Source organism: Thunnus thynnus, chromosome 16 (genome assembly GCF_963924715.1).
Source record: "Thunnus thynnus chromosome 16, fThuThy2.1, whole genome shotgun sequence".
Taxonomy (NCBI): domain Eukaryota; kingdom Metazoa; phylum Chordata; class Actinopteri; order Scombriformes; family Scombridae; genus Thunnus; species Thunnus thynnus.
The window spans coordinates 2,844,834-2,857,844 of record NC_089532.1 but is presented as its reverse complement, the minus strand read 5'-3'; the positions used below and the strand labels follow the sequence as shown (position 1 = coordinate 2,857,844).

The 13,011-nt window shown below is 37.9% G+C and overlaps 1 protein-coding gene across 1 annotated transcript; it reads left to right on the top strand.

Moving 5' to 3' along the window:
- Positions 1–5,261: 5,261 nt before the first annotated feature.
- LOC137200038 (tripartite motif-containing protein 16-like) lies at positions 5,262–7,528 on the top strand. Its single transcript, XM_067614712.1, has one exon. The coding sequence runs from the start codon at positions 5,278–5,280 to the stop codon at positions 7,027–7,029; it is 1,752 nt and encodes a 583-aa protein (XP_067470813.1). The 5' UTR covers positions 5,262–5,277; the 3' UTR covers positions 7,030–7,528.
- The last annotated feature ends 5,483 nt before the right edge of the window (positions 7,529–13,011 follow it).

Here is a 13,011-nt window from a genome sequence, read left to right as displayed (position 1 = left end):
AGCTTTCTTCACTAAAGCAGCTTTGTCACAGAGAAAAGAGTAGAGTTTTCTATCACTTGTTGCTTTTATAAACAAGATTTTCTTTGTGCATTTAGTTGAAGTTAGTTCTCAAGTTTGTACTTAAGTTTTCTCAAGTGTCATTCAGCGATGAAGACGAGTTTGTAAAGTTTAAATCCAGACTTGATTAAAATTTCTTGTGACTGATTTTGTTCGAGGTTTAATCTCTCAGTCCACAAACTGCTGCTGTGCTGAAGAGTTTTTTGTCATTTATATTAATTGACAACAAAGAAATGCATCTAAAACAGTGGTGATTAGTTTCCTGACAGCTGTGATTGATTTATTGCACCATCACAGGTAACGTTACTCCACCTTTTCTACTAAAGAAGTCATTCAGGAATCATTTGATCAAAACTCTGCACATATGAGACGCTGAGTTCAGTTCAATCGTAATAAACATCAGAAGGAAACAACATGTTGACTCCAGTTTGAAGCCGTGAAGACTCCATAATAGAGTGTTAGTTTTTACTAAAAAACTAACTAAGCTAACTAAAACTATTTTAACATCAAAACTAAATTAAACACATGTGGACTCCATCAAATCCAGACATAAAATGATTAAACTGTAAACTGAACATATAATTATTCACATTTGGTCACATGTTTTTCTATGTCCCTCACTCAGATTTCAAGAAGTCAGAGAAATCACAGCCTGCAGCATCAAATCTCACATTCACAAGTTCTGTTTACAACCTGAAAGCTGATGTGAATAATATTTGCAAACTGGAAACTCTTCTCTCCCATCTTTCCCATGTGACCTGAATGCAGCGTCAGTGTTACAGGATGTGACTTCTGTCAACAAACTGACACAGTGTGATATTACATATATTAAACTGATATTGTTTGAAGCTGCCAAAGGCTCAGTGGAGTTTTTACATGTCTTCCTGCAGTGAACATCACAGCAGGTCAACAACTGAAATCTGAAAACTGATGCACGACACAAGAGGGCGCCTTCATCCTGCTAACCAGGGATGTAGTGGAGGTTAAAGCTCCTCCACTCGGTCTGTCTGCAGTTTTAGTCAAAAACATGTTTTTAGACCGATTAAAAAACACCATGATAATAAGAATGTATCCTGTCATTCATCATGGTAAATGGTGTCAAAGTGCTTTAAGTCATTAGTTAGTTAGTTAGTTAGTTAGTTAGTTAGTTAGTTAGTTAGTTAGTCAGTCAGATTGTGGAAATGTCTTTGGCTTCACCACATAGCGTTAAAAACAACACAGAACAGCTGATAGCGTTCTGTGTTGTCAACAAACAACATGATTTAAAAATATATATATAAATAAATACAGTGAAAATGAAATAAAATGGTAGATGGCTCGATGTTTGTGAAATCCTGAGCAGGATATGCATTCAGCACTCTAACTGCATTTGGAGGAAAGTACTCGCTGTACACAGTTTTTGGTGGCTCTTACTTGTCTATAGCGTCTCCCTGAGGGTAAAAACTCAAAGTGCAAAGAGTCGGAAGGATCATTTATAATCTGCAAATCTTTACTCTTTACATTTATTTCATGTTCCTCTCTTGGTTTCATCTGGAGCTTCTCTTTAATTTTACCAACTCCGTTTACTATTCACTGTTATTTCAGTTTGTTTGTGACGGTCAGATTTACAGATGATATGAGCAAGTTGAAAAATAAAATACTTTCCACCAGATTCTCGTACAGACGTGGCCGAAATTATGGATTGAACTGCATTTTATTAAAACAATGCACCATTCATTCTGAACAGTGCTGAAATTGAAATATATTTTATTATTAATGCATGTCTATGTTTGGTTTGCAGTGGAACAAAACAAACATGTTGTGAAAATAATGAATTCATGCTTATTCTACAAAGACATTCTAAAATAGCCCAGACGAAATTATTGGCACCTTTTAGAAGTTGTAAGAAATAATTGATATGTAGTGATACTTTAAGGAGACTATTGTGTTTTAATTAGTATCACAGATGTTTTCAATCTGAACCAATGCACCACAGCAGCCACACCATCGATTAACTTTTCCTCTGTGTGTCACTGATCTTTCGGTCTCCTCCTCGGCTCCATCATTATCTGATCACTCTCTGATTCAATTTAATGTTCATATGCTGTCCATTTCTCAATATCACTGCACCCCCCCCAAAAAGAGTTGCATTATTAATAAATCAGCCAGAGCAGCTCTAGAATCATCCCTACCCGATGGTCTCACAAAACTGAATAACTACCATGGCTCTCTGGACATCTTAACAAATAAATTCAATAGCACCTTAATAGGTGCGCTGGAAAACGTTCATCACCCCACTGAACCCCATGGTTCAATGATCCCACCTGGGCACTCAAACAGTCATGTAGAAACCTGGAGAAAAAATGGCCCAATACAACATTAGAAGTATTTTGCCAGGCCTGGAATGAATCATTGCTTAAATACAAATATGCCCTAATGCAAGCTTACTCTAATCTAAAATCAAACGTAACCCCAGATACCTATTCAACACTATGGATAAGCTCACTAAAACAACCCCACCCATACTGCTTCCTGCTTTACAGCCAAGGGTTTTAATAACTTTTTCATTGAAAAGATTGAGCAAATCAGGAATGACATTACTGGTAAGGCAGTGTCCCTCTCCTCTGATCCCTCTCACCCTCTACTTCCTTCTCATACTGATTTCCGAACCATCGCCACCTTTTTCAGTTTGATCTAGTTGATTCAAACACCCTCTCTCCAATTGTTACTAGCTCCAAACCAACCACATGTGTTTCTGGATCCCATCCCTGGTAACCTCATTAAAGACATGTTCACTGTGATTGTAAGCCCTCTTCTTGACATTTTCAAAAAGTCACTCAGTTCTGGTTTCGTTCCCACTGTTTTTAAAACAGCTATGGTTACTCCACTATTAAAAAGACCTAACCTTGACTCACAAACCCTTAACAATTTTAGGCCGATTTCAAACTTCCCATTCATGTCCAAATTATAAGAAAAGGAGGTTGGTAGTCAACTCATTGCACATCTATCCAGTAATAACCTTCTTGATGAGTTTCAGTCCGGTTTCAGACCCAAACACTCTACCAAATCTGCACAGACCAAGGTAACTAACGATCTATTAATTGCAATGGACTCAGATCTCTTATCTGTCTTGCTGTTACTCGATTTAAGTGCTTCCTTTGAAACCGTGGACCATGACACCCTCCTACAATGTCTTGAGAACCTTGTAGGCCTCAAGGGTCTGGCACTTTCTTGGTTTGGTTCATACTTGAGTAATAGCACACAAAGCATCACATACAATAACACTATGTCTTCCTGCTCTAAGATCAAACACGGTGTCCCACAGGGATCAGTACTCGGTCCACTTTTGTTCTGTGTTTAATTGCTGCCCTTGGGTCACATTTTCAAAAAACACAACATAATGTATCACTGCTACGCCGATGACACACAAATCTATCTTCCTGTAACATTCAGTGACTCCGCCCAGCTGGTTAAATTAGAGACATGTTTGTCAGAAGTCCATCACTGGATGTGCAATAATTTCCTTCATTTGAATGCACACAAGACCGAAATGCTGCTTGTTGGTCCAGCTAGATTCAAATCGCTTTTTACAGACTTAAAAATTAATCTTGATGGTTGCACAATTTCTCAGACCCATACAAACAAGAATTTGGGAATAGTATTTGATCCATCCCTTACATCTGAGCCACATATCGAGTATATAAAATGAACAGCCTTCTTCCACCTTCATTTTGGCCATGACATTTTCATTGGTTTTATTGTATTAAATAATCTTATGTTAATCGTTATGTTGTACTTCAAAAGCAAAGTTTCAGTTATATTCAATGTGAAATAAAGAATGATGGACACCAAATACTTCTGTCAGTTTCAACTTAATACAGAAAAAAATTAGTTTTCTTGAAAAAAGGTGGAAAAGTACCAATATTTTTGGTCATGTCTCTACAAATTTTCTATACTTTCCTCACTAACTCTACAAACCCACCAGTGCCATATTGTCAACAAACTTTAGTCAGTTTAAGTGTGAGTCTGTGGATTTTAAACTCTTTGTATTCAAAGAAAACACCACCGGAGATAAAATGGCAGCTTGTCTGTGTTTAGAGGAATCATCTCTGACAGCCCATCCTTTACAGACTCTTGAGGATTGCATCTTTTAAATAAAAAAGCTGAAATGAAAGCCTTTATTAGTGATTATTATTAAAGTCTTTATTGGTGGTTTGGATTATGATCCTCGCTGACTGGACATTTGACTTTAGTTTTCATTGTATTGGTTTATTTTGCATGAATAATTTTCTACACAATGATCAATAACGCTTTAATACTGTACTGATAGGATGAAAATTAAATCCTGGAGTGTGATTTCTGTTGATTATTGTGACAAAACTAAAAGGATGATATTAATCAAATGTAAAGAAACAAAAGTACATCCACTTTCTAGATTCATCAATTCATACTAATCAACAAATGAGCTCCATCAGCTGATCTGCTTCATTCATATAATAATATATCAGTCAGAGGGACCAAACCACTACTTTTACCGCACTACTTTAACTACATCAAGCTCATAATACTTATGTACTTTTACTGTAGTAGGATTTTTAATGCAGGACTTTTACTTGTAATGGAGTATTTTTACATTGCTGTATTGGTACTTTTACAACAGTAAAGGATCTGAATACTTCTTCCACTGCTGCTGCTGACAGTTTCTACAGAGGATCATGTGACTGTCAAAGGTCGACATTTAGCAGAGTGTTGCTGGATAAGATGAACTCTCTGGTTTTACCTGCTTTTATTTAAAAAACAGTCAAAAATGCTTTAAAGAAGTTTATTAAATATGCGAGAAAATGATGATACAACCATTAAATGATTTTATCACATTTTAGTGTAATAACTCCCTGTTGTCAGTCAATTGCTTTTAACCAATGAATAGAAATTAATCTGATTTTAAGGAAGAGTTAGAGAAATATAGAGGCATCATTACACCCTGACATGCAAACAAGTATTTTACAGTTAAATGCAAAAATATTGTCATATGCTGAGCAGGTTTTAACTGAGACTTCACTGTAAATGAGGAAACACAGTTTTAATTCACAGTGCTGCTCCTCGTCCTGATAACTCCTCCCTGTTCTTTCAAACACAACAAGCTCCACTCTGTGCTCATATTTCCTTGTTCCCTCCCCTTCAGATCTACAGTTTATAGATGGGTTTAACCAACATGTCGGGCTGCATTCACTGCAGGAACACATGTTGTTCAGATCAGAGCTCAAACTTGTTTCACCTTCTGAGAAAGTGAAACTCAGACAGTCGTTGCCACTGAGAGCTGAAATGGCGCAGAAAGGAGTTCAGCTGGACCGAGAAACAATCAGCTGTTCGATCTGTCTGGATCTACTGAAGGATCCGGTGACTATTCCCTGTGGACACAGTCACTGCATGAGCTGTATTAAAAGCTTCTGGGATGGAGAGGATCAGAGGAAGAGCTACAGCTGCCCTCAGTGCAGACAGACCTTCACACCGAGGCCTGTCCTGATGAAAAACACAATGTTAGCAGATTTAGTGGAGAAGCTGAAGAAGACTGGACTCCAAGCTGCTCCTGTTGATCACTACTATGCTGGACCTGAAGATGTGGCCTGTGATGTCTGCACTGGGAGGAAGCTGAAAGCCCTCAAGTCCTGTCTGCAGTGTCTTGTCTCTTACTGCGAGAAACACCTTCAACCTCACTTTGAGTCAAGTAAATTTAAAAAACACAAGCTGGTCGACCCCTCGGAGAAGCTCCAGGAGAACATCTGCTCTCGTCATGATGAGGTGATGAAGATGTTCTGCCGTACTGATCAGCAGAGTATCTGTTATCTCTGCTCTCTGGATGAACATAAAGGCCATGACACAGTCTCAGCTGCAGCAGAAAGGACTGAGAGGCAGAGAGAGCTCGAGGTGAGTCGACAACAAATCCAGCAAAGAATCCAGGACAGAGAGAAAGATGTGAAGCTGCTTCAACAGGACATGAATGCTGTCAATCGCTCTGCTAATAAAGCAGTGAAGGACAGTGGGAAGATCTTCACTGAGCTGATCCGTCTCATCCAGAAAAGAAGCTCTGATGTGAAGCAGCAGATCAGATCCCAGCAGGAAACTGAAGTGAGTCGAGTCAAAGAGCTTCAGGAGAAGCTGGAGCAGGAGATCACTGAGCTGAAGAGGAAAGACGCTGAACTGAAGCAGCTCTCACACACAGAGGATCACAACCAGTTTCTACACAACTACCCCTCACTGTCACAACTCAGTGCATCTACAGACTCATCCAGCATCAATATCCGTCCTCTGAGCTACTTTGAGGATGTGACAGCAGCTGTGTCAGAGCTCAGAGATCAACTACAGGACATCCTGAGGGAGAAATGGACAAACATCTCACTGACAGTGACTGAAGTGGACGTTTTACTGTCAGAACCAGAACCCAAGACCAGAGCTGGATTCTTAAAATATTCACGTGAAATCACACTGGATCCAAACACAGCAAACACACAGCTGTTATTATCTGATGGGAACAGAAAAGCAGAGCTAACGTGTCAACAACAGTCTTATTCTCGTCATCCAGACAGATTCACTAATTATTCTCAGGTCCTGAGTGGAGAGAGTCTGACTGGACGTTGTTACTGGGAGGTGGAGTGGAGAGGGAGAGGAGTTTGTGTAGCAGTCGCATACAAGAATATCAGCAGAGCAGGAGACTCGTATGAATGTGTATTTGGACTCAATGACAAATCTTGGATGTTAGATTGTGACTCTAACAGTTATACATTTTTGTTCAACAAAATCAAAACTCCCGTCTCAGGTCCTGGTTCCTCCAGAGTAGGAGTGTACCTGGATCACAGTGCAGGTATTCTGTCCTTCTACAGCATCTCTGAAACCATGACTCTCCTCCACAGAGTCCAGACCAGATTCACTCAGCCTCTCTATGCTGGGCTGTGGCCTTATTATGGAGTCACAGCTGAGTTGTGTAAACTGAAATAGACAGAAGTCATTTCAGACTTCATGTGTCAGATTCTGTTGTAAATCTTCATGTTTTTGTCTCCATTGTTTCTGAGAGTTCGTTGCTGTGGTGTTTCTGAACTGCACAGAGATCAGCTGTCAATCAAACTGGGATTATCAACACTTTTTTCTTTTCATTTGTTGTTCTGCTGATGTTTTGAGTTTCTTTAAATGTCACTTTTTGCTGTGTGTTTTTATCCATCACTGCTATCACTGCTCGTGATGACGTCTTTTACCTTCACTAGGTAGAAATTTTGTTCTCATCACTTTGTAAATTCACAAAGAAATGTTCAATCAAACTGTAATTATCATGATAATAATCATTTATTATGTTCTTGTACATAGCTGACATTCTGGGTTAAACTAACTGATTGTGTGGATGAAGTGAATCTGTACATGAAATCATTGAACAAGAGTCATTTAACAGACTTTACTGATTGGATGTGTGAACAATCTGAAGCTTTACATAATCAATAAAGTTTTTTTTTTCAACAGAGAGCAAAGTATTTTCTTCTGTCTTCATCTCAGGATCTCATTCAAAGCTTCTGGAGAAAATGTGAAACTAAAATGAGAGTTTATTTGAGGCAGTTTTCCTCCTGAAACACCACAAAGTACAGAGTTCATGTTCAGAGCAAACAAACGTTTGTCAGTCAGTCTCTGTACTCTCAGCTTTCTTCACTAAAGCAGCTTTGTCACAGAGAAAAGAGTAGAGTTTTCTATCACTTGTTGCTTTTATAAACAAGATTTTCTTTGTGCATTTAGTTGAAGTTAGTTCTCAAGTTTGTACTTAAGTTTTCTCAAGTGTCATTCAGCGATGAAGACGAGTTTGTAAAGTTTAAATCAAAACTTGATTAAAATTTCTTGTGACTGATTTTGTTCGAGGTTTAATCTCTCAGTCCACAAACTGCTGCTGTGCTGAAGAGTTTTTTGTCATTTATATTAATTGACAACAAAGAAATGCATCTAAAACAGTGGTGATTAGTTTCCTGACAGCTGTGATTGATTTATTGCACCATCACAGGTAACGTTAGTCCACCTTTTCTACTGCAGAAGTCATTCAGGAATCATTTGATCAAAACTCTGCACATATGAGACGCTGAGTTCAGTTCAATCGTAATAAACATCAGAAGGAAACAACATGTTGACTCCAGTTTGAAGCCGTGAAGACTCCATAATAGAGTGTTACAGTTTTTACTAAAAAACTAACTAAACTAACTAAAACTATTTTAACATCAAAACTAAATTAAACACATGTGGACTCCATCAAATACAGACATAAAATGATTAAACTGTAAACTGAACATATAATTATTCACATTTGGTCACATGTATTTCTATGTCCGTCACTCAGATTTCAAGAAGTCAGAGAAATCACAGCCTGCAGTATCAAATCTCACATTCACAAGTTCTGTTTACAACCTGAAAGCTGATGTGAATAATATTTGCAGACTGGAAAAAACTCTTCTCTCCCATCTTTCCCATGTGACCTGAATGCAGCGTCAGTGTTACAGGATGTGACTTCTGTCAACAAACTGACACAGTGTGATATTACAGATATTAAACTGATATTGTTTGAAGCTGCCAAAGGCTCAGTGGAGTTTTTACATGTCTTCCTGCAGTGAACATCACAGCAGGTCAACAACTGAAATCTGAAAACTGATGCACAACACAAGAGGGCGCCTTCATCCTGCTAACCAGGGATGTAGTGGAGGTTAAAGCTCCTCCACTCGGTCTGTCTGCAGTTTTAGTCAAAAACATGTTTTTAGACCGATTAAAAAACACCATGATAATAAGAATGTATCCTGTCATTCATCATGGTAAATGGTGTCAAAGTGCTTTAAGTCATTAGTTAGTTAGTTAGTTAGTTAGTTAGTTAGTTAGTCAGATTGTGGAAACGTCTTTGGCTTCACCACATAGTGTTAAAAACAACACAGAACAGCTGATAGCGTTCTGTGTTGTCAACAAACAACATGATTTAAAAATAAATATATAAATAAATACAGTAAAAATGAAATAAAATGGTAGACGGCTCGATGTTTGTGAAATCCTGAGCAGATATGCATTCAGCACTCTAACTGCATTTGGAGGAAAGTACTCGCTGTACACAGTTTTTGGTGGCTGTCACTTGTCTATAGTGTCTCCCTGAGGGTAAAAACTCAAAGTGCAAAGAGTCGGAAGGATCATTTATAATCTGCAAATCTTTGCTCTTTACATTTATTTCATGTTCCTCTCTTGGTTGCATCGAGAACTTCACTTTAATTTTACCAGCTCTGTTTACTATTCACTGTTATTTCAGTTTGTTTGTGACTGAATTGAATTGTATTTTACTAAAACAACGCACCATTTGCTCTGAACAGTGCTGAAATTGAAATATATTTTATTATTAATGCATGCCTATGTTTGGTTTGCAGTGGAACAAAACAAAAATGTTGTGAAAATAATGAATTCATGCTTATTCTACAAAGACATTCTAAAATAGCCCAGACAAAATTATTGGCACCCTTTAGAAGTTGTAAGAAATAAGAGATATGTAGTGATACTTTAAGGAGACTATTGTGTTTTAATTAGTATCACAGATGTTTTCAATCTGAACCAATGCACCACAGCAGCCACACCATCGATTAACTTTTCCTCTGTGTGTCACTGATCTTTCAGTCTCCTCCTCGGCTCCATCATTATCTGTTCACTCTCTGATTCACTTTAATGTTCATATGCTGTCCATTTCTCAATATCACTGCGCCCCCCCCCCAAAAAAAGAGTTGCATTATTAATAAATCAGCCAGGGCAGCTCTAGAATCATCCCTACCCGATGGTCTCACAAAACTGAATAACTACCATGGCTCTCTGGACATCTTAACAAATAAATTCAATAGCACCTTAATAGGTGCGCTGGAAAACGTTCATCACCCCACTGAACCCCATGGTTCAATGATCCCACCTGGGCACTCAAACAGTCATGTAGAAACCTGGAGAAAAAATGGCCCAATACAACATTAGAAGTGTTTTGCCAGGCCTGGAATGAATCATTGCTTAAATACAAATATGCCCTAATGCAAGCTTACTCTAATCTAAAATCAAATATAACCCCAGATACCTATTGAACACTATGGATAAGCTCACTAAAACAACCCCACCCATACTGCTTCCTGCTTTACAGCCAAGGGTTTTAATAACTTTTTCATTGAAAAGATTGAGCAAATCAGGAATGATATTACTGGTAAGGCAGTGTCCCTCTCCTCTGATCCCTCTCACCCTCTACTTCCTTCTCATACTGATTTCTGAACCATCAGCCACCTTTTTCAGTTTGATCTAGTTGATTCAAACACCCTCTCTCCAATTGTTACTAGCTCCAAACCAACAACATGTGTTTCTGGATCCCATCCCTGGTAACCTCATTAAAGACATGTTCACTGTGATTGGAAGCCCCCTTCTTGACATCATCAATAGATTTATTGAAAATGTTCTTGTGAATCACTTAGTTCTGGTTTCGTTCCCACTGCTTTTAAAACAGCTATGGTTACTCCACTATTAAAAAGTCCTAACTTTGACCCACAAACTCTTAACAATTTTAGGCTGATTTCAAACCTCCCATTCATGTCCAAATTATAAGAAAAGGTGGTTGGTAGTCAACTCATTGCCCATCTATCCAGTAATAACCTTCTTGATGAGTTTCAGTCCGATTTCAGACCCTCTACACTCTACGAAATCTGCATAGACCAAGGTAACTAACGATCTATTAATTGCAATGGACTCAGATCTCTTATCTGTCTTGCTGTTACTCGATTTAAGTGCTTCCTTTGAAACCGTGGACCACGACACCCTCCTACAACGTCTTGAGAACCTTGTAGGCCTCAAGGGTCTGGCACTTTCTTGGTTTGGTTCATACTTGAGTAATAGAACATCACAAACAATAACACTATGTCTTCCTGCGCTAAGATCAAACACGGTGTCCCACAGGGATCAGTGCTTGGTCCACTTTTGTTCTGTGTTTACTAGTGATACATTATGTTGTGTTTCAAAAAACACAACATAATGTATCACTGCTACGCCGATGAAACACAAATCTATCTTCCTGTAACATTCAGTGACTCCTCCCAGCTGGTTAAATTAGAGACATGTTTGTCAGAAGTCCATCACTGGATGTGCAATAATTTCCTTCATTTGAATGCACACAAGACTGAAATGCTGCTTGTTGGTCCAGCTAGATTCATTTTTACAGAATTAAAAATTAATCTTGATGGTTGCACAATTTCTCAGACCCATACAATCAAGAATTTGGGAATAGTATTTGATCCATCCCTTACATTTGAGCCACATATCGAGTATATAAAATGAACAGCCTTCTTCCACCTTCATTTTGGCCATGACATTTTCATTGGTTTTATTGTATTAAATAATCTTATGTTAATCGTTATGTCGTACTTCAAAAGCAAAGTTTCAGTTATATTCAATGTGAAATAAAGAATGATGGACACCAAATACTTCTGTCAGTTTCAACTTAATACAGAAAAAAAATAGTTTTCTTCAAAAAAGGTGGAAAAGTACCAATATTTTTGGTCATGTCTGTACAAATTTTCTATACTTTCCTCACTAACTCTACAAACCCACCAGTGCCGTATTGTCAACAGACTTTAGTCAGTTTAAGTGTGAGTCTGTGGATTTTAAACTCTTTGTATTCAAAGAAAACACCACCGGAGATAAAATGGTAGCTTGTCTGTGTTTAGAGGAATCATCTCTGACAGCCCAACCTTTACAGACTCTTGAGGATTGCATCTTTTAAATAAAAAAGCTGAAATGAAAGCCTTTATTAGTGATTATTATTAAAGTCTTTATTGGTGGTTTGGATTATGATCCTCGCTGACTGGACATTTGACTTTAGTTTTCATTGTATTGGTTTATTTTGCATGAATAATTTTCTACACAATGATCAATAACGCTTTAATACTGTACTGATAGGATGAAAATTAAATCCTGGAGTGTGATTTCTGTTGATTATTGTGACAAAACTAAAAGGATGATATTAATCAAACGTAAAGAAACAAAAGTACATCCACTTTCTAGATTCATCAATTCATACTAATCAACAAATGAGCTCCATCAGCTGATCTGCTTCATTCATATAATAATATATCAGTCAGAGGGACCAAACCACTACTTTTACCTCACTACTTTAACTACATCAAGCTCATAATACTTATGTACTTTTACTGTAGTAGGATTTTTAATGCAGGACTTTTACTTGTAATGGAGTATTTTTACATTGCTGTATTGGTACTTCTACAACAGTAAAGGATCTGAATACTTCTTCCACTGCTGCTGCTGACAGTTTCTACAGAGGATCATGTGACTGTCAAAGGTCGACATTTATCAGCAGAGTGCTGCTAGATAAGATTAGCTCTCTGGTTTTACCTGCTTTTATTTCAGAAACAGTCAAAAATGCTTCAAAGAAGTTTATTAAATATGCGAGAAAATGATGATACAGCCATTAAATGATTTTATCACATTTTAGTGTAATAACTCCCTGTTGTCAGTCAATTGCTTTTAACCAATGAATAGAAATTAATCTGATTTTAAGGAAGAGTTAGAGAAATATAGAGGCATCATTACACCCTGACATGCAAACAAGTATTTTACAGTTAAATGCAAAAATATTGTCAGATGGTGAGCAGGTTTTAACTGAGACTTCACTGTAAATGAGGAAACACAGTTTTAATTCACAGTGCTGCTCCTCGTCCTGATAACTCCTCCCTGTTCTTTCAAACACAACAAGCTCCACTCTGTGCTCATATTTCCTTGTTCCCTCCCCTTCAGAACTACAGTTTATAGATGGGTGTAACCAACATGTACAGCAGTACAAGAGCTGTCAGGCTGCATTCACTGCAGAAACACATGTTGTTCAGATCAGAGCTCAGACTTGTTTCACCTCTGAGAAAGTGAAACTCAGACAGTCGTTGCCACTGAGAG

Bases quoted from the DNA above. Each gene is read 5' to 3' on its own strand.
- LOC137200038 (XM_067614712.1), top strand. From the start codon at position 5,278: ATGTTGTTCAGATCAGAGCTCAAACTTGTTTCACCTTCTGAGAAAGTG.